Source organism: Hevea brasiliensis, chromosome 11 (genome assembly GCF_030052815.1).
Source record: "Hevea brasiliensis isolate MT/VB/25A 57/8 chromosome 11, ASM3005281v1, whole genome shotgun sequence".
Classification (NCBI taxonomy): domain Eukaryota; kingdom Viridiplantae; phylum Streptophyta; class Magnoliopsida; order Malpighiales; family Euphorbiaceae; genus Hevea; species Hevea brasiliensis.
Window position 1 is genome coordinate 12,088,229 of NC_079503.1, and position 23,914 is coordinate 12,112,142.

The window sequence follows — 23,914 nt, forward strand, 5'->3', positions numbered from 1 at the left end:
TTTTTATCATCTTTTTCTTTCTCATATTTTTTCTTCTTCATCATCTTTTTTATTTAATTTGTTTTTTCTTTAGCATAAAATAAAAATTTTTGTGCTAATATATTTTTGTTAGTAAATTATTTATAGTATTATTTTTTAGTAATTTTTTGTTATAATATATATATATATATATATATATATATGTATGTATATGGTAAATTTTTTAGTAATTTATCTTATAGATATCTTTTTATAGTTAATTTTTTGTTAGTATTTTTGTTAATAGTTATTATTGGTATTTTTTTATAATATTTTTATATTAATTTTTTAGTACTAATTTTTTATAAATAATTTATTATTTTTGTAATTTTTTGAAAAATTTATTTATTTGAATTTTGTATTTGTTATTTGAAAATTTAATTTTTTATAATTTTTTAAAATTAGCAATTAAATTTTCGATTGTTAAATCAATTGTAAATAGCAATCGATTTATAAAATGGTTACAAAATTATAAAATTAAAAACACCAAATTTTACCGATTTCGATTGCTAAATCGGCTACTAATAACAATCGATAGTTTTTTTTACTAAAAGTTTTATTTTTTTTTAATTTAATTAATTTTACAATCAATTTGATTGTCGGTTGCTATTTGTAATTAGTTTAATTGCAACCAATTGAAGTAGTTGCTAAATCGGTTGTTAAATCAATTAGCAATGATTTAAATGAATTAACAACCAATTCAGTCACTCGATTGCTAATCTAATTTTTTTTTTTTAGTAAAGTCTCAATATCTTTAATATATAACTCCTAATCGACCTGGATTTTCTAACGGGAGTTCTCTTTATGATTAGGAGACTCCTCCCAAGGATTGAGTTAAATTTAATGCGTATGGAAGTCTCCAAGGTAACGAGGTGTGTTCTAGATAGGGATTCATAGAGAAATAATTTTTGCTGCTAATGTGTTTACTTATTTATATCAATTTTTTCATCACTGTGTCAAAAGTAAAGGGATCTGGGTAAGATGTTACTCACTGAGTTATTTTCATTTAATGCTAACAATTTTCAATACATGTTGGGAATTCGAACCTATAACCTTGGCTTTGATACCAATTATAGGATCGAGCACTTATCATCGTGTCAAAAATTTAAACTATTAGCAGAGGCATAATTTTAATCATTTATAATTTATTAGCTTATCTGAGTAGGACGTTGGTTAACTGAGCCATCTCCACTCAGTGTTATTAAAAATTCAAATTAAAAAAAAAAAAGAAAAAAACCTAGCCAGTTGTCGCAAACCCAAAAAACATTCATAAAAAAATGTTCGTTCTACACTCTACAAAGCAAACTGAAAAAGATGGAAAATTTAAGCGCTTTTTACCCATTAATCGAATCAATGAAGAATTTCTTCCCAAAAAAGGAGTAACATATATGGGAAGAGAAAGGAGCTTTTTAATTACTAAATAGAAAGCAAGGAAGAAGCCAAAGAGGCTTTTGCATGGTCTCCAAGGACTATAATTGATATCTTGAGGCTTTTAAGATAAAAAAAACTTTCCAATATCATCTCTCTGCCTACCAACTTAGCTGGTTGCTCCTCATAATGTCAAGTTTAAAATTTTATGTTTAGACTGATCTTAAACGGTGGAATCTTGTAACTATGTAAGCCTCCTGTGGCCCCAATCACTTCTGGTTTATCAAAAGAGGGAAGGCTTCTTCTCCGTGCCATCATTACTTGGAGAAGGACAGGGAGAAAAAACAAGCAAAAGAAAAAAAAAAAAAAAATCTAGATCAGGCATACCATCATTACAATATGGAAGCAAAAGTGGCCAAGCATGCATGGTTGAAAAAATTGTCCTATTTTGACTATCTTTTTTCTCTTTAATTAACCTAATTGTGCTTGAATTAAACTATTCACACATGCTGTCATGCTCTTCCAATTAATTGTCCTCTCCCTTTACTCTTTTTTTTTTTTCAGCTTACAAACCCACAAGTTTTAATTATATAAAATTAATTAAAAGGAAGCAAAATTTGAAAATTGGGAAGAAAAATCAAATAATAAGCATTAGGTTTGAATTGAAAGTATTATTTTATTATTGGAAATTTAACAAATATATTATGTGAATTTGCGTTTTTAATATTTAAAATTTGTGGTTAGTTTTTATTAAAATGATATTTTAGAACTTTTTCATTAATATATGCGTGTAAAAACAGTTACACCATTATCACAACAAATTGTAGAACACAACCATTATATATATATATATATATATATCAATTTTATGATAATTATTATTTATGATGAACTTTATATGAGCTTATCATAATTAATATTTAAAATTTATTCATTACATATATAATAATATCGAATAAATTAAATTTTCACATATTTTAAAATATTAAAGCCGGATCCAAACCAGATGGTGTATTTTTAAAATTATTTTATTGTTGGCTACTGTAAGGTCATCAATATATATGATAGGATCAAACTTTCTTCATGATGAATATAAAGGTAATAAAAGTGGCAAGCAGGAAGAAAAGCAATCATTCATTTTGAATCCTCTTTACTGATATGTATTTATTGTTAAACGTTTAAATTTTGTATAATAAAATTTAATTTTTGAAATTAAATATAATTATAATTAAAGAATAAAATTAAATTTAAAAAAATTATTGAGTAAATTATAATATAATCTTTAAAATTTAGTAAAACTTATAACTTAATTTTTTATTTTCAAAATTAAATAATTTAATCACTCACTTTTTATTATATATATAAATTGATCATTTTTTATTATTTGATTTGAAAATATATGGACTAAATTATAGATTTTGCTAAAACTCTGAGATTATACTATAATTTACCTTTTAATTTTTTCAAATTCAATTTATTCTTTGATTATAGTTTTATTATCTAAAATTAAAACATTTGGCTATAATTAAAAGATAATGCATGATAAAGTTATAAATTTATTATCTAAAATTAAGACTATTGGCTATGATGGAAAGATAATGCATGATAAAGTTATAAAACTAGATCATATAAAGAAATGGTTGGATTCTAACATTTAGAAAATATCAAAAATTTAAATTCTGACTGTCTCTTTTATACCAATAATATATATAATTGCTAGATATAAACTAAAAGGTGGGGAAAAAATTATAACAAGTGTTTCTTAGTTCTAATGGGCTGAAATATCTTTAAGTACAGGACTAGCGAAAAACCCTTTGACCAGGCATGCTGTGAAGAGAAGGCAGAACTCTTGAAATGAGAGGCCAAAAGAATGTAAAAAGGGCATTTTTCTTCACTGCCTCGGCATAAAATATAAATACTTTTTTGTTAATACAATATATATAGATGCAGCTTTGTGATTGTGCACTAGTTCTTGGCCTTTTTTCTTTGTTTTTCTTTCTTTTTCCTCCAAAATTTTTAAAGAAAATAACCGACAAAGGAGACAAACAATATGATTAAACCATCAGGATTCATGCAATAGAACAGAGAGAAGTGGTCCCTTGGAGCTAGCGTATGAGTGTTGCTATTGTGTAGCTCTTAGACCTAACTCTCCCTGGTGAGGACCATTCAGATCCCATGGTTTTCTCTTTTGATCATGTGTATATACTGGCAGCTAAACAGATGTTGCAGGCATAAGCACAATGTCCAAACATGTGTTTATATTTTTATGTTTAGACTTTGGATTGCTGCCTTGGAATTCTAATTTGAAGATAAAAGCAGAAATTATCATTCTTTGTCATCATCAATATGTATACGTATATATGCTAGCTATAGCTACATGCATTGCATGCAGTGATAATGTGATATTTATATTCTGGCTTATTATTTTTTCTTTAATAAGCAAATAATTTATTAATACAGAAACAGAACACCAAGATACAAAGTCCCAGGAAATACAGAACACCAAGAACAAAACAGCCAGCCTGATGAAACATAAAAGGAAAAAACATTTATTATTTTCGTTTTCGAATTCATGTACTTCAGTTGGCTTTCATCCATTCATTTGTGTCGCAAGGGCTTTGCGGTCGCCCTCACCGAAGTGGGAAGGAATGAGGAGTCGCCACTTTAATTTTGAGGAAAATTAAAGAAAACCATTTGTGAAATGACACTTAAAATGAAACCACTTCAAATACAGAGATTCTAGGTTCGGGGTCCGTAAACGGGTGGAGAAGGTGTTAGGCACCCCACCTCGTCCCTCAATGAGGGTGAGCAGATTTAACCTTATGTTCTTTATAAATTAAAATCGATAGTTAGGGGGGTTCGAATGAAAATGTTAATCCTTTTGATAAAAGGGAATATTTGATTTTTCACTAATTCGGACTACCCAGATACGCAAGTAAATGAGACGACCTTAGTGAATTGATGGCGCGTAGCGGTTTTTCATTTATGGGATTATTTTGCGTATTTGTTAAAATTCGATTTGAGAATCGGATAAGAGCTCTCCTCTGATCTCTTTTTAGATTAAAATTTTGATTGGAGATCGGATAAGAACTCTCCTCCGATCTCTTTCAGATATTCATTAAAAATTTTGATTGAGAATCGGATAAGAACTCTCCTCCGATCTCTTTTAGATATTTACTAAGATTTTTGATTGAAAATCGGATAAGAACTCTCGTTCGACCTCTTTTAAGTATTTATTAAAGTTTTGGTCGAGAATCGGATAAGAACTCTCCTCCGATCCCTTTTAGATATTTATTAAAGTTTTGGTTGAGAATCGGATAAGAACTCTCCTCCGATCTCTTTTACTTGAATGAGAGTCGGATAAGGACTTTTCCGACCTCTTAAAATTTGATTACAGCTACACATCATAAGAGCCTAAGACTAAGGGTTCTGGCATTCGAAGATGCCGGGGACCCGAATAAGGCTTTTTTTAACTCATTGGTATCTCGTGACTAGATAGGGGATACCAGACTGAATTTTACCGACCTCCTATGTGATCGCCTTACCAATACCTTTCGGCAGGCAACATTTGCTCTATTTCATTTGCTAGTCTGAAATTCAATTTTACTCCGACCCCCCACCTTTACCCAGTCATCTTCTCGAGCTAGTCTAGTGGTTCGACTTCATAACTCTCTGATTTATTATCCGAACGTTTATTAAAAAAAAAAACTGTTATGTTAAGATACTGCTACCCATCATTTTATCAAACTACCTATACGTTACGCGTAACCAGAGCACCTACATTAGGAAATAATAAAAGACCAAGAACAAATAAATAACATGAACTGATATATCAAAGATAAACTCGAGAATAACCACCCACGTGGGACCTTCTAACATAAGACAAACTTTAACGAAAATTACGAGCGTAAAAAGAAAATAAAGACGAATATTGGATAAGGTAACAGTTCAGACACTCACCTGCAGGAAGTTGAACCTATTGAACTAACTATAGAGTCACGAATGTTGCAAAGTTTCGTGCTAATAGTCTGGGGACTAATGCTTGCCTTGAAATGACGAATGTCTTGTAACACCCTAGGCAAATCCCACATCGACAAAACACGGGAGAGATGCTGGGTATATAAGTTGATGGTTTGTAACCCCTATTGACGCGTTTTAAAACCGTGAGGGCTTCGGCCCAGAGCGGACAATATTACTAGTGGGCCGGGCCATTACATGCCTAGTTAGCATGTAATCGAACCGGAATGATAATGAATGAGATTGAGCTCAGAAAATAAAAGTGGATATAAAGGTGGTGAAAACAGAACTGAAACTTAAGAAAGGGTATTGTAGAGCAATGAACAAACTGAAAATCAAGAGTTCCAGTGTCCAACACTTCTTCAAGGAAAATACTTTAGAAAACTGGTTTCTAAAGTCTTTCTAGCTTAAAAATAGCAGAGTAGCAAAACTGAATCAATTTTCAGAGCCTTTCCACTATAATCACCACCGTTTTTCTTCGTCCTCCCTTCAATAGTTTTCATGCAGGTATTTATAGGGAACGGGTGATCTCAATGAAGGGTCAGGATATTCTTTGAGGGAGATGGAAGGTTTGGATTTTAAAGGACATGATCTGATGCTTGGGAATTAAAGAGAATCAAAACGAACGACTGAGATCCTTTTCTGAATATTTGTCCTTTTTCTTTTCTAATCTGACGACTCCAAATTTTCTTGTCAGGGGCGATCCGAGGGCTGGGAATAAAAAGCGCCGGCCTTGTCATCTTCTTCTTTGATCCAAGGGCTCCGGACTTGTCCTTACAAGTAAGATCAACGGTGGAGATTGGGATGTACAGGACTGTCATGACATACTCTGGTACTTGTCAGTAATGTGGGCGATTGAGGCGTGCGGTGGAGATCTCGTCTGTAATGCTTTAACTACCTTGGCTCTGATTATGACGACAGTTATTGGAAGTTGTCTTATTCTCTTTGCTTTCCGATCTCCACTTCCTTCCGATCTTTCGAATACAATCCTTTTTCGATCTCTCATGCCGGGCCTCCCTCTTCCGATCTCTCCCATTCCAGTCTTCTCCTTTATCTGGTCTGGTTCAGTCAAAGCATTTATTCCTTCGATTTTCGAGATGTCCGCTTCGTTTTCTGCTAGCAATAAATACTCAGACCTTCTCTATATATATACCTTCAATAGGAAACCTTTCCGCATTTGATTTTCTCCTCTTTCCTTCTCACTTTTCTTGTTCTAGCTGCTCCGGTAACAATCCCGGCTATGATAACTGCTTTTGATCTTTTTCCGGCTATTCACCTTGTTTATCAACTGGAAATTTACGACCCTGGTGATCAGAAAATCACTATGGTCACCTCTGATGACAGTGAGAGAACTGGACTAATTTACTGATCCAGATCGAGAATATCGATTGTGTTGACCTTGAATCGGTCGACTGATGTAATCGGCGAACCGATTTCGGGCGAGAAGACTGCTAATTTCCCTCCGATCTTGGTGACTGCCCTTCGAAGTTCATTTGGCTTCTCACCACATTGGGTGTCCCGACAGCGGCTCGGTTCCGAGCAATAATATTGATGGTGATCTCTCTTATCCTCATGAGAGTCATAGTCACCCCATCTGAGCTGTACATCTATCCGATGTCGATGGCCAGTCTCCTGATCAAACACATCTTTTGATTCAGCCACGAGACTAGGCTTTGACATAAGCCTTCGCTAGATAGGATGTACTGCCGATCTCTAGAGATCGCCCAAATGATGTATGTAATCCGATCTCTAGAGATCGCCCAAATGATGTAATCTCCCTTTTAGAAATGAAATTTTATTTTGACAATCATCATTTTATTATTATTGCATTGGTTATTTTCCGATCTCTGATGTGTTCATCCAATCTGATTCTTAACTGAATAGCCCTTAGTCGATCTGTCATTCCAAACAACCACCTTAATCTGTCGGTCCTTTAACCAGCCGATCTCTCCTTATTCAATTATGGAATTTTCGGAATATTCGTGAGACTTGTCAGAAAAAGCTGGTGAATCCCGCTAACCGATGCGCCGCTTAGGACACCGTGAGCATTAAATGCTCAGACGGGTATAAATAGGGGATGGGTTCGCCAGTTGCTCCCTTATGTCATTTTCAGCCTCTCGCGAGCGATTCCAAAATCCTCTCATTTTTTCAAGTTCTTCTAACACCGATCACACTCCAGTAAGGGTTTTGATCTTTCTTTCAGTTTAAATTTTCTCTTTTCTTTGAAAATGAGCGGCGCCGAGGGTCAGAGAGCGGCAAGCCCCCCTTCCGTTCAGATCTCGTGGTCGTCAGATGAAGTAGAAGTGGTCGGACAGAGCGAGCGACCTGAACCTCCTAGGACCTTCGTTCCAGCCCGTGGTCAAGCAGCTCCCTCGAGGCAAACACATTCTTCAGGGAGAGAAAACCTCCCCATGGACGAGCTGCCATCAATCCTTCAAGAAACCGACCTGCAGTCGTTCAGCCAAGAGTATAACATTCAGCCCGATTCATACGAACTCATTAAGTGTCACGGCGATCTTCGAGCCGATCACTTCTTCAAAGAGAATGATATGATCATGGTATACGAAGAGCAATTAAAAGCCGGGCTGCGGTTCCCTCTTGACGACTTCTTCAAGGAAGTTCTAAAATTTCACTAAGTGTGCATAGCCCAAGTTCACCCAAACTCATGGCGAATCCTAGTAGCCTTCAGAGGCCTTTGCCAAGCCAAAGGACTCAGTCCTACAGCTAAGGTGTTCGCCGAACTACATAGGCTAACTCGTCGAAAGGACGACGAATATTGGTTCTTTCAGGCGAAGCCACATTGTGGGCTTTTCACCGATCTACCCTCCTCCCTGAAGAATTGGAAGAATCACTTCTTTATTCTGAGGAGCAAAATTCCGAATGGCTTTGAGGGTTTCCGACGTAGCTGGCTGCACTAGGGTCCCTTACTTCCGAAGCGCATCACCTTGAATAGGGAAGAAGGCCTAATGGTGATGGAACTGAAAGATCAGGCGGCCCGACAGAAGTTCTCTTGTTTAGATGCAGTAACGGCCGAACTGCATCATTGGACAATGGAGTTGATTACTGGCGAAGAACGCGGGCTTCAGCTCTTTGACCTTAGCCTCGGTACTTTCTATATCTCTGATCTTTGGGCCTTAGCGATCTCACTGACCTTTTCTTTGTGCAGGTATGGCGAGCGGTGAGGCTTCTAAGGAAAGCTGAAAGCGCAAGAGAGAGGTCTCCAGAAAAGTGCGGGAGATGAAGTACGCCGAGGCCTCTCAGACGCCGAGGCACGATCCAAGTGAGATACACGGAGAAGTGGTTCGGTCTCCTCCTTCAGGACCGCCGGTTCCTGAAATAGAAGTGGTTCGGTCTCCTCCTCGGCATGAAGAGCCGCCACCACCTCCTCCGGTTGCTTCAAGTGCGGAAAGGGGTCCTTCCCAACCACCTGTGAGGACCCTTTCCTGCGGCGCTCAAATCCTGATCCACTCGCTGGAGAAGAATCGGACAGTTCAAGAGAATTCGGGCTTTGCTAAGGTCTTGGGGTCCTCCATCTGCCTTCGGGAGGATCGGGATAGGCTAACCCCGAACGATCTCGATGATATCCTGACCCAGACTATGAGCCTGAGTGTGGAGAGTTTGGTGAGCCAACATATTGTCCGAGAGAAGGCTCACCGTATGAGGCAAGAGATCGAGAAGGTGGGTCATGAAGCAGCTTCCCTCCAATCTCAACTTTCATCAGCCCAAAACTATATAGCTAAAATTGAGGGGCAGATGAAGTTCTACGAGGATAAGTTGACCGAGCAAGCCCATGTTCTTGAAGAGGTTCGGGCACTCCGAGCCGTCAATGTTGCTCGCCTCACTGACGAACTCAAGGCAAAAGAAGAAGAGGCGGTGACAAGGGAGCCCGGTGCTTATGTGAACGCCCATGGGGATCTCTTGGCCGAGCTCAAGAAGCATTATCCCGAAGAGGACTTTTCCTGGATGATAGACCTGGCTCCGCAAGACGAAGAGGATAGCGAGGAGGAGGCTGAAGGTGATAGAGGGGGTGAACAAAATGTAGAACAGGCTGGGGGTGATCCTCCAGCCGAATGACTTGTATAAATTTTTAATTTGAAATGAAATGAAGTTCCCCTTTTCTTTTTAATGACTGAATGAGATCGGAAAGTATCTAAGTTGCATGAGCGCCTGATTGTCTGAACATATTAGAACAACTTGAAAGCAATTATTAACCTATGTATGAGAGATCGGTAAAACTTTGTAGAATGAGATCAGCTTAAACCGAGAACAAACACTGAACGGAACTTAAGATTATTAAAACTGGAAACCTGATCTGAACACTTAAGATCGGAAGCACCGTTAAGCCGGATTAGAACTTTAACTTTATTGAACAGCTATCCACAATATTTATGAATGTGGAATCGGATGGCCTGAAGAGTTAATGTTGGTTCAATTTCGTTTGACAAGAGAGATCGGAAATGTGATTGACCGGCCGAAAAACTTGGTAATTGATTCGAGAGATCGGATAGGATTTAAATGATATGGAGACTTAGTACTAATTTGATTCCTTTTGAAGAGAGATTGGAAATGTGATTAACTGGCAAAGAGAGGCTTGGTGCTGGGGATCGGTTTCAAAGTTTATTGATTCCGGGGATCAGCCAAAATATGGTGTCGACAATTTGCACATGCCTAATACTCAATATATTCAAACTGATGAAAAACAAAAGAAGAAAATTTTGTAATGAGAACTATTTTTTTCAAAAAATTAAGTTACATGCATGACCCCTAAACAAATACATGTAGCAAAGCCGGGCCAGGGTTACAAGAATAATATATCATATGAATATGTTCTGCGAATATGTGGAACTGCCAGTAAATTCTCTCTGTATTATTTTGTATATATATATATATGGATAAATTTTCACAATTATCTCTGAACTTATTTCGTTGTAGTATTACAGTCTCTCAACTTAAAAATGTAATATAAAACCCCATCAACTTTCAAATTTTGTACATTAAAATCCTTCTAACCTCCAATTACCAGTTTTTCAGTTAGACGCTGACCTGGATAGTTCCAGCATTGAGTTTAGTCAGTATTTCTCTTCTTTCTCTCAAGCTATGTGTAAATTGAATCATTTTTTTCTCTATAGACATAATAATTTTTAATGCGTAAAAAGAATAATTTTACACTTTGCATAAAAGAGGGGAGAGAAATGTTAACTAAGTATCATGCGAGAGCTATTCATATCAATTTCTAACTAAAAAATCAGTAATTGAAAGTCAGAGGGATTTTACTGTGCAAAATTTGAAAGTTTAGGGGATTTTATGTTACATTTTAAAATTAAAGGACTGTAGTGTTATAACTATATAAGTTCAAAGATAGTTGTTGAAATTTATACACACACGCGCGCACACACACACACACACACACATATATATATATATATATATTAATAGTGTGTGAGCTAAGCCTCCAAAATTGTTTCATAAGAATGTGACCTAATTTAATAAAAAGAAAACCTAAAAATGTCAGGTAGCATATTATTTATTTTACCTTTTTTTTTATATTTTTATAAAAACAAATTAACCTACCATGCAAAGGTGGAGCTGCACCTCCACCAATGGGTCAATTAACCCCACTGATACCATTTTCTTTTTATAAAAAAAAATATTAATAGTTTTCACTAAAATTTTATATATATATATATATATATATATATATATATATATATATATATATATATATATATATATATATATATAATTTCTTAATGCCTCTACTGAAAATTATTCAATGTTCCTATTGAAAATTTTCCCCTAGTCTATAAAATTTTATATATATAAGAGTCAAAATTTCATTGGAATATATTAAAATTTAGTAATTATTTAATTATTTATTGAAGAAATAACTTGAAAATCTTTAATGAGATTCTTATATTTAACAATTACCTGATTATAGTGTATGAGCTAAAGTGTTAAAAAAATTCATATTTAATATGAATAAATTACATATATAATTTAATTGATTAATAATTAATTATTAATATTCATATCTAATATATAATTAAAAATATGTAAAATAAATATATAATTATTTTATTATTTTTATGAAATATAATGAATCATTTATTTGAATATTGTACATTTTATTTCAAAATAAAGTTTAATAAATTAAAATTTTAATATATTTTATTAAAATATATTTTTTTATTTGCTAATGACACAATATTTTGTAAATAAAAATAGTTTTATTCAAATACTTTATAAACACATGAAGATAAAATCTTTGCCTCTACTAACTAAAAATTTTAGCTCCGCCACTGTTATCATATTAAACATCAACTTTTTATTTAAATATTTTTGAATTTCAATTACTAAAATATTCTCTCATACTAACAAAAATAATTATAAAAAAATATAATATTTTCTATTAAATTTTCATTTAAATTAGGAAAATGATGAATTATTTTTTAAAAAAATTATACATATACATATATTCAGTTAAAAATTATTTCTAAATTTAAACATTTATTTTTAAAAAATTTATTATATTCAAAATTTAAGGATTTTAGTAATGTTAATTTAACTCGTCCTTTTATCAGTATACGACAACCAATTTAAAAGATAATAGAAAATAATTTATTAATTAATTTATTTCAAAATTTTAAATTAAATGATATATTATCAAATACAAAATTCTATCAATTACTATTAAAAAATTTATATATTAACATTTGAAATAAAATAAATTTTTTATTTAAATATTTTTAAATTTCAACTAGTAAAATCCTGTTTTATTCTAAAAAATAATTATCAAAATACTAATTTTTTTTAATTAAAATTTGGTTAGATTAGAAAAAGGTGATTCATTTTTCTTTAAATTATATTATTATATATATTTAAATAATTATTCACTATAAAATCATTTATGAAATTTAAATATATATATATATATTTTTTTTTTAAAAACATTTCTTATATTTAAAATTTAAAAATTTTAATAATAATAATTTAAAGGTCGCCGCATGATATTTTTTTTTCTTTATTTATCCTTTTGTTAACATATGAACTAAAATTAACTAATTTAAAAAATAATAAAAAACAATTTATTAATTTAATTATTTCAAAATTTAAAATTAAATGATATAACATAAATATAAAATTATATTGATTAATATTAACAAATTTATATATTAACAATTAAAATAAAATTAACTTTTTATTTAAATATTTTAAATATCAACAGCTAAAATATTATTTTATATTAAAAAATAATTGTCAAGAAAATAATGTTATTTAAAATTTTTAGTTAGATTGGTAAAATGGTGAAATATTTTTTGTAAAAAAAAAACGTATTAAGATATATGATTAAATAATTATTCACTGCAAAATTATTTAGAAAATTTAAAAACTTATTTTTTAATAACATTTCTTATATTTAAAATTTAAGGATTTTAATAATAATAATAATTTAAAAATTATCACATGATATAATATATATATATATATATATATATATATATATATATATATATATATATATTCTTTTTATTGGTATATAATAATTAATTTAAAGAAAATAAAAAAAAAAACTATTAATTAGCTTATTTCAAAATTTAAAATTAAATGATATATTGTTAAATAAAAAATTATATTAATTACTATTAAAAAAATTTATATATTAACACTCGAAATAAAATTATAATTAATTAAAAATTTTATCATTAATAAAATTTTATCATATAATTATGAAATATAAAATATAGATAAATATATATTAAATTATATTATTAAAATAAAATAATAAATAATTCGTAGGACGTGAGAGCAAAATGACTAGTTGAAAATTAAACTTGAGATTTCATGATTTTCAAGATAATTGTGTACCACTATTATAAAATATATTATATTTTTATTATGTAATTTTCAGCACTTATATAAATGAAAATTTTCTTAACTTTTCAAAATATATTATTTTTATTTTTGCAAAAATAATTAATAATATTTAAAATTTTAATGTATATGTGTATGTATATTTCATTTAACAATTATTTTTTTTATTAAGATGCAGAGTTTTGTTCTTGAGTTTTGAGTGCATATTTCTACTTTGACAAAAAAAAAAAAAAATGAAGAAGACTCGGAGTGAAAATCAAAGGGTGAGCTGACTTTTACGGTGTGGTCTTGGTTCAGGCCACTAGTGTGTCAGGGAGAGTGCGTGCATAAGGGTTATATAAGATGAGGGTTCTTCATAAAATTTGTCATAATTTTATCAAGATGTCAAATTGTATCCCTGAGTATTGGGTGTGTGCATTTCTACTTTAATAAAAAAAAATTATAAAAAAGTAAAACAAAGATACATATATCATGCTTATGTACTTATGGTTAGCGGTATCCATAAGTCAATTTATATATGCATGGTGACTAAGTATTCTCTTCGAGTGATTTTAAAGATGCAATCTCCACATTGATTTAATATATTCAAGATTATTATTTTAAATAATTTATCTAAAATATTATTTTATAAAATTAAACTTTAATCGATAAGAAAGAGATGGTTACAATTCTTTGCAATTAGGCCAATCTTTTTGGTTTGACATGTTACATTGGTATTTCTTTTTTTTTTTTTATACTGATTTTGCAGTATTTTAAAATTCATTTCATCATTTCTATTGTATTCTACTACAACCTTTTCTATTTGATTCAAAATACTGGAATTAATATCATTAAATATGTCTATTAGATATGATACAGATGAGAAAATTGAAGGAGCGGAAGCATAAAAATTGTTAGATTAAAACATTGAATTCAAAAATTTCTTCTAGGGTTTCATGCATCATGCCATATCCATTATATACCTAATTGATTTAAATGTTCAATTGCATATTAAAACTCTTTTAATATGTATTAGGATCTACATTTGTCATTTTAGATTTTTGAATTAACAAATTAATTCATTAGAACCCTAGATTAAAAGAATAATATGTGTACTAACCTTTTGATGCACTGTAGATGTAATTGGTACCTTTGGGAAGCACCTAGGACTCCAAGAGTTGTCCCTCTAGCTTGTCCACACCAAGATCACCAATGGACAGCCCCTAAACCAGCTTCTCAAGCCTTTCCAACCAATTAAAAATTAAGGATTTGCCTTTAGAAAGGTTGTAGATGTGTATAAGACACTAGAAATAATTTTTAGTAATTTTAATTCAAAAGAATTTGGGCAATTCTCTTTGAATTGATGAGAGAAGAAGAAGAAGAAGAGAGGAGAACATAGAGGTGGCGGCACACTTGAGGGAAAATAAGAAGAGTGGCTGATTTTTATTTTCTTATAACATCACTTTATATAATTAGGTCATCACTTAAAACCCTTGCCACATGTCATCACCTGATTGCATCTTAATATTAATTGACCTAATCACATTAAGCCAAGTGTCAAAGCTAGATTTAATCTTGACTTTGACACCTTGCATGATAGGAAGACAAATGGCAAACTTATATGGTACCATGTGTTACCATCTCATGGTGTCACATATCACCCTGTGAAATGACCAAATTACCCTTGTATTTTAATTTTGAATTCTCAACCCAAAATAATTATTTTTCATCTTCTAATCAATTTATATCAAATATAAATTAATTAATTAATCTATATTAATTAATTTCTCATAATTAAATTCATATTTAAACACTTTAAATATAAATTTAACTTATACTATACATTCAATAACCTAGATTTGGTTTCAAGTCATGCTAGAGACTTTACAATCTTATTGCAAACCAAACCTATTTAATTAATCAATTAAACTCTTTAATTAATCAATTAAATTACATTTAACTTGGTGATTATCTTGTATATGTGTGTGACTTATTAGGTTCATCACTAATTGGCAATGAGATATGATATTAACTCCTAATATCATCAGAACTCTTTCTTACCATAAATGATTTCTCTAAATCATTTTAAGCATCTCATAGACCATGATTGATACTTAGCATAGCATGCCATGGCCACCCAATCAATAACAAGGAATATCTTAAATGAACCTATAATCACATGTTACTATGCACTAGAATCTCTCTGTTACAAAATCTCAATTCGAGCTGGAGTCATGGTTTATGTCAAACCCCATTTGCTATGAATATTATGTTCTCTTTTAATTCTAATTCTTGATTAAAAATATTTTCTCATCATAAACTCTTTTCTGATTAAATCTGTCTGTCCTAGCCAGAAACTTGAAACATCAAGAACAATTAAATGAACATAGGATTTTATCCCTATTTACTTAGGATAGCAGATTCCATCTTGATCAACACCTACCTCCATATATAACTAGTAGGAGCCAACACATGCCCATATACCCATACACAGTACAAGTATGAAAGCAGTATCAAACTCAAACTACCTATATACAATATAACTGTATTATCTCAGGTCTAAAGATTATATGCACTGATATGATTTATGACAATGCATTGACAAGAGTAAACTCCACGTGCTTGTCATAAGTGTCACTGGTTCGGCCTACTTATCATGCATAAGTGCTTATCATGTTTGTTATATGGCATGAGACTTACCATTCCATCTTATTTACATCTCATATAAATAATTTGGGAACAAATATAGTTATAATCTTTCTGGATAAGTCATGTCCTTATTGTGAAGTATCCTCGATTGTGAACCAATTTATGATACTTTGTGCTAGAAATACTGTCACTCATATTCTTAACAACTTAAGAATAGAATTTCTAACAAAATATTAATAGACCTTTTCTATTACACATAAATATGTTATATAAACGGAAAAGTGAAAATACATTTTTTATTAATAAAAAATGTACAAGATACATACTAAATGATATGCCCTAGAACATACTGCTAACAAAAAATTCTACATTAAGTTCTCTTAATTTAATTAGAAAATATATATATCAAAATAAAAATAATTAATTTGTTTCCATGAGACTTAAAACTTTGTTTAAACATCATATATTTATCTCTATATTTTTTTGGAGATAAATTCTAAATATAATTAGTGACAGATTTACACTTGATATTAATTTAATTTTTTTTAAACAAATACAATTGTTAGTAAAAATAATTTATAAAGACAAAAAAAATTTGGCTCTATATATTTTTATAAACCACGGGCCCTCTTGTTGTCATTTTCAAACGGTAGGGAGGAGTCTTCCTTTTATAGGAAGAGGCAACTCCTCTCCACCTATTTGAAATCCATGTGGGACAAAGTCCTCACTGTTTTCTTTCTTTTTTTTATGTTATTATTTTTTTTATTTTTTAATTTATAATTTAAATTTTCAATTTTATAAATAATTTATTATGAGGAGAAATTAATAACAGATCATAATATATAATTAAATTTTATTATATTTATTATAATATTTATAAATTTTGAGTGACAAATTTAATTAAAAGTAATGTATATAAAATTTCAAAAATATGTTAGTATATGTATAATAATATAAATTAAAATCATCAAAAATACTTGTAGTTAGTTTGTAGAAGTATTTTCATCTAATTTTTTTAATTTTTTCTATAAAATTATTTAATTTTAAAAATTACTTTATAATACAAGTGTAAGTTATTATATAATAGAAATATATGAATTATTTTGATTGATATTTAAAAATATTTTTAAGATTCAAAGTTTATTATTATATACGTGATTGATTGTAACTATTAATTATTAACAATTATTAGCTTAATAATTAAGAACAAATGTTGATTAGAACCTTTAACATATATAAATTAGATTGAAAGAGAAATATATAATTTCTTCATTTTAATACATGTAAACATAATACAGTATATATATATATATATATATATATATATATATATATATATATATATATATATATATATATATTTGACATAGGAAAAAAAATATTTTTTAATAATAAATTAAAAAAAAGTACTTAAAACTTTTTTATTTAAATAAAATTAATTTTAATGAATTAGAAACAAACAAGTATAATATTTAAAAACTAATAATTTTTTGTCTCGAAAACTTTATATTTAGAAACAAATAATTTAAAATTTAGAGACTAATAAAATTTTATCTCAAATAAATAATTATAGTAATAAATATCTTATTTACCTCAAGATATCTGTTTCTAAAAGCCAAAATTATAATAGTGTTCCGGTCTAGCATTGGTCTTCTATTGTGAGCTCATCATGCATGAAAATTAATAAGAAAAAGTGAAAAAAAAAAAAAAGACTATTGTATAAAATGTTTTTTAAAAAAAAAAAAGAAAAAAAAAGGGAAAGAAGGGAAGAAAGAAAAAAGCAATGGCAATGGCAAAACCAACTTTTCAGTGCGAGGAAAAAAACAATTTGAAGATAAGAAATAGGTGGATGCAATAGAGTACACATATATGAAAAAACTCTGAAACGATCACATTTATATATATGCCACTATCAAAGTTTGGTGGACTAAATAAAACACATATTTAAAGACTCTCCTATATAGTCATAGCCCATAGGAGAGGCGATCAAAGCACTCCCAATTTATATAGGATTTGTTCTTTTTCATCAAAGTACTATATATGAATTGTCACTCTAAAATGGAAGAATCTACAGTTCCCAATTCTGATAGTTTTTCTTGTTCTTTTTCTTCTTTTTCAACTTCCACCCACCCCACTTGCCATCGTGCAGCAAACACACAGAGGATTTGCCAGTGGGGATATCCACTTTCTTGGTAGCATTTATGGATTCCCACTCAATTATTTTTCTTCCTTTCTTTCTTTTTTTATTTTTAAATTTAGCTTTGCAGAGTTATTGTAGTCTAGTTCATGACTTGTGTGAAAGAAGATATATAGCATTTGCCTACCATGACTACTTGAATTATGAGAGAGAATGCTTCACATTGAGATATTGATCTCCTCCTTCCTTCCTTCCTCTCATTGCTTCTTTCTCTTTACTTTTTCCCTCCTATTGAATTATGATAATCTCTTTCTAGATTTTTTTAATAGGAGAATCGAGAGTAATAAAGAATCAAACTTGATAATTATCAAATGAGTAATACGCATTTCACCACTAAATTTTTATATAAAATTCTATTTTTTTTTTTAATATATAAAAAGATCATAATTCATATAATGCACATTTAGTAACTACATTTTTACACTCACTAGTATGTCAAACTTACCATTATCAAACAAAACATTTGAGTAACAATCATTTTTAACATCTTATATAGCTAGAAAACCAATATATAAAGAAAAATGAAGAAAAAAAATTAAAATCAAAACCTGAACAAAAATTATAGGTGATGGAACACTAAAAGTATGAAGAAAATTTTAGGCCTAAAATGCAGGAGCTTGTCGTCAAAGCAGAATGGAGGGTTTTGAACACATCATCCGCACATGGTCGAGCAGTAGGGTCTGTAGCTGTGCAATGGAGAGCTAAATTCATGGTTTCAACCATCTCATTCTGATTAATTGATGCGTCTGCTTTGATCATTGGATCAATCCACATGTCTAGATGGCAATCGGAGTAGCAATACCGAGCCCACTCTACAATGCTTTCGTGGAAGCCAAACTCAGCATCGGCCGGGCTTTTTCCTGTTAATATCTCTATCAGAATCAAACCGAATCCATATATGTCACCTTTCTCGCTTGTATCCTTTGAGTGTCTAGTTTCTGAGAAGAGGAGAAGAACATTATTGCATAAACTATGTATTAATTTTTCTTTTATTCAATAGAGACACAATAGATAAAATAATAGCTATTGAGCTATGATAACTAGGAAGACTCGAATTTTAACCTGTTATCCTTCCTCCTCTTTGAACATGAACAAAGACCAATTAAGCTACTGTTTAATCATTATTTATCAATTTATTAAAATATTATGCAATAAGTGATAATCCATATGTGCAAACAAATCCAATATGAAATCTTTGCCAGCAAGAACAGGCGCACCCATACCATTATATTAACAGACCTATATGTCCCAATATTCCCAACAATAATAAATAATCAAATCTTAAGAAGGTGATGGGGCATTTTAGGTTAAAAAAATTATAAACAAATAAATATGCTTTTCTTCACACTCTAATAATTTAAGGTTGACCCATGATTGTTTTCATACGTGACAAATCTTTTTAGCACTCCACATACCATAGACTATACGACATGTACATGCTTTTTAATTTATGTGTATAATCACTTTTTAATAAAGCATAATTATGTCAACCAAAAATTAATTTCATAATAATATTTTAAAAAATAGAAATTAGACTATGAAATTCAAAGGGTAAATTTGGAATGTACCAGGGGCAACGTAGGCCGAAGAAATGAAGCACTTGGTGTCGATGCAACGCAGGTGAGGAAGGCTCAGTCTCAAGCGAGGCTCATCTTTTCCGTCCACCATAATTTTCTGCGGAGACATGTAGCCAACTAGAACAGTTGGTGAACAATAACAGTGCAAGAACCGAAGAGCTTTCGCGATCCCAATGGCGATTTTCAGCCGTCGTTCCCAACTCAAACTCCGAAGAATTTCGCTTAAGTTTTTGCCTTCTACGTACTCATAGACCAAATACGCACCCCTATCGGAACGACAAACGCCAATTAACTTGACAATATTTGGATGCTGAAGTTTACCAAATTCAGCGATCTCAGGCCAAAAATTTGACTGAATTGACTTCACATCATTTATTTCCTTTACCATGAATTTCATGTCGTTTATGATGCACTTCCCCTTGTATGAAAACCCTTTCTTTCCCCTATGAATGACTTTTTCTTCTTTCTTGGACGATAAAATATCTTCGATTGTTACAGATTTTGATACCTTGGGATGGAAGAATTGCAATTCCCATATCCCATCTTCATTTTCCACTCTTTTCAGCTCTAAATTCTTTCGTCCTCGAATCAACACTATTCCAAAACAAGCAAGAGCAAGAACCACAGAAGCACCAAGAATACAAGCAACATAAAACCACCACATAGGATTCTTTACCCTTCTGCATGGAGGCAAACCACTGGAAGTATCGCCGCCGCAAAGTTCATTATCAGCAACTGCGCTTGCATTTATGGCAAGAAAAGCTCCTGTGGATGGTAAACTACCATGTAAATTATTGTGAGAGATGTTCACTAGAACAAGCGATTCCACTCTTCCCAAATTTATTGGTATTTCCCCAGATAATTGATTCTGCGATAGATCAAGTTGGCCAAGAACTGCCATATCAGAAAAACTAGCTGGGATTTGGCCACTGAGCTGATTTTTGCTGAGGTCTAGACTTACAAGCTTCTTGAGTGAAGATAACTCATCTGGGATTTCACCAGAGAGCTGGTTTCCACTTAGCTTCAGTTGCACTAGCTCCGATAAACTGCCAAAAGTCCTAGGAATAGTTCCTGAAAATCTGTTTTGGGACAAGTCCAAGTTCTCAAGGTGGTCACTGCCAAATGAATTAGGCAAGGCCCCGTAAAATCTGTTTCTTGCCAAACTCAACATTTGAAGCGAAGTCATTTCCCATTTTCTTGCATCAATCCTGCCTGAAAAGTTGTTGCCTGAGATATCCAAGAAATACACAAGTTGCAGTTTGGTGAATTCTGTTGATAATTCACCAGATAAATTATTGTCTTGGAGACGTACTCGCTGCAAGCTTTTGCAGGTGCTCAAACTCTTGGGGATTTCACCATCAAGTGAATTTGAGAATAGAATGAGCTTAAAGAGATTGCCTGAGCTGCATAGGCCTTCAGGAATTTTTCCAGTGAGAGAATTTGTGGAAAGGTCTATTACAGTGAGATTGTTTTGCTTTCCAAGATCTTTTGGAATCTCATCAGAAAAATTGTTAGACCAAAGCTGAAGGACTTGAAGACGAGGCAAAGAACTTAAAGCACTTGGGATTTTCCCACTAAAGTTGTTGGAAAAAAGATGAAGAATCTCCAAGTTTTGCAGCTGAACAATGAGTTCTGGGATCTCACCGGAGAGAAAATTATCGCTAAGATCAAGTGAAATCAACTTTCTGAGGCCAAAAATAGATTTTGGGATAGAACCTGTAAGCTTGTTCTGGTAGAGGAAGAGGTAGTGAAGATTTGTGAGGTTCCCTAGAAAGGATGGAATTGATCCAGTAAGATTGTTGTAGACAAGATCAAGATGATTCAAAGAAGTTAATTCCCCTATTTCTTTCGGAATTTCGCTTGAAAGATTGTTGTAGCCCAAGTAAATCCACTTCAAGCTCCTCATTTGGCCCAATTCTCGTGGAATTTGGCCAACTAATTGATTTGAAGCCAGAGTCAAGAATTCCAAACTTGTGATGTTTGTTATAGAGATTGGAATTGTGCCTACCAGAACATTTCCACCAAAATCAAGAAACTTCAGGCTTGAAAAGGATCCGATTTCCTGAGGAATCTTCCCTGCAAGCATATTGTTAGATAGATCCAGTGTCTCCAGGTAGGCAATTGAGCCCCTTGGTATAGAACCAGTGAAATTATTGTTACTAAGATTGAGGTATCGAAGCGAGGTGCAAGAGAAAATTTCAGGAGGAACTTGCCCAGAGAGCTGATTGCTTGAGAGATTTATAGTTTCAATATATGGCAACTGAAAGACTGACAAAGAAAGCTTGCCAGAGATGTTTTTCCCTGGGAGATCAATGGCCTTAATGCGAGAAGAGTTGCTGCAAGTGATGCCTTGCCACTTGCAAAAAGTAACAGAGGGATTCCAGTTGGAAAGATATTGCAAAGGGTCATTGATGGAAGATTTGAAGGACAAGAGAAGCTCAAGTTCCTCTGCATGTAATACACCAAAATTCAAGAACAAGAACATGAACATGAACTTGAATAACACAGAACATGCTTGAGGTCCTTTCTTGGCCATCTCAGCTGGTTGATAATTCTATAACATCCACTGGTGACTGCAGTTGAAATCAAAGACACGAAGTGGAGTGGACGAGAGAGAGAGAGAGAGAGAGAGAGAGAGAGAGAGAGAGAGAGAGAGAGAGAAGAGAGAAATTTCTTGATGATCTATATTAACAACCTCGTCTTACTTCAAAAGAAGATATCCATCTTAGTATTCCTCTGATATGAAGCTGTTAAAATGGCAAAAAAACAAATATCAACACGAATTTCTATATATAAGGAAACTTTCTTGAAAATATTTACCATAAAAATAACGTATATAAGTCCTTACAATATTTTTTGTTAAACAAAATAATAATCAGAAAACAGTTTATTAAACCAACAGAAAATCGTACCTAATTTGCATGTATTTATAGCTGAACTAAGCGCCCCAAAATCCTGCAGTGCCAAGCTAATACAAGTTAAAATATTAACCCATGAAGCATGAAAATGCAATAGGAGTTAAGGCAAAGCTTCTGGTAACTAAGTATCATGATTAGAGAGAACAGTAAAATTCATAGATTATATGAAGAGTGTGATGATCAAAGAAAACTTGGATTGAAAGAGAAGAAAAGGTTAAAAAAGGTACTATTTATGTAGTGAGGAGGCAATTGGGTGAGAGAGAAGGGAGAGATTTGAGTGTATAAATAGATGGTTGTTAATGGGCATGAAAGAAGGCAATGAATTGTGATATAATTACAAAAGTGCACCTTGACTTTCTTTCAAAGGATATTTGAACATGAACGGTTGGACAGATGCTGGAAAAGCCTCTAATTTTGTCCGATATTACGAAAATGCTCTCTCTTTTGACTGACTTGGGATCACACAATGATTTCTGTAGCCGTTGAAAAGCTCAAAGTTTGATAGGGCTTTTGGATATGCATTTATGGTTGCTTCAAGAAGAGAGCTCTTATATTTGTAAAACACAACATTTTGATTAGAGGAGCCATCATTACACCAATTGGCTAGAACAATTTTAATCATGAAGTGTAAATATGATGTTTGGTAAAAGGTAAAACAGTAATTTCATAGACATGTTAATTAATCAAGTAGGTAATTACATAACTTAATCTAGGGGGTAACAAAAGTCAAACCAGAACAATGGAGCGTGGTGTGGTGGGTTTGGTATGAGTATTATTGGTCAGTGTATCATAACTAGTGCTGAGTTTTGGTTTGCCTTGTCTTGGATTTTTCTTGTTTGTCATGGTCTGCTATTGAAATTTTCATTTTGTAAAATTAATGTGTATATAATAGTTTATTAAAATCATGGATATGATGAGATTTATTACAATTAATAGTTATAATGAAACTATTTTATATATATATATATATATTAGATAATTTTTTATTGAAATTAGATTGGGAGAAGTAGGTTAGGAATTAAGGTTTTGGAAATAATGTAATGAACCATTCTTATTTAGATTTGGTTAATGTAAAAAAAAATATAAAAAAATAATTTTTGGATAAAAGTATAATTTATTATCATGCAATTGCATGTTTTTTAACTTTTAAACTATAATTTTTTTTAATAGAAGAGTACTAATTGTTATTGTTAATAAATAAAAACAAATTATCAACACAGGCAAATTTTTGCTTATGTGACATTTTTAATAGTAAAAAATTTTTAAAGTCTTGATGAACCCCATATAAAAAAAACTCAAGATATTGGTCCTTACCTCCC

General features: G+C 31.5%; 1 protein-coding gene across 1 annotated transcript; it reads right to left on the reverse strand.

Annotated features, from left to right (window-relative positions):
- Nucleotides 1–18,515: 18,515 nt before the first annotated feature.
- LOC110651305 (leucine-rich repeat receptor-like serine/threonine-protein kinase SKM1) lies at nt 18,516–22,850 on the reverse strand. Its single transcript, XM_058129883.1, has 3 exons — nt 22,590–22,850; nt 19,669–22,424; nt 18,516–19,038 (listed from the first exon to the last, which is right to left on the reverse strand). Exons 2-3 carry the CDS (start codon nt 22,211–22,213, stop codon nt 18,677–18,679), a joined length of 2,907 nt encoding a protein of 968 aa, XP_057985866.1. The 5' UTR covers nt 22,214–22,424; nt 22,590–22,850; the 3' UTR covers nt 18,516–18,676.
- Nucleotides 22,851–23,914: the final 1,064 nt, after the last annotated feature.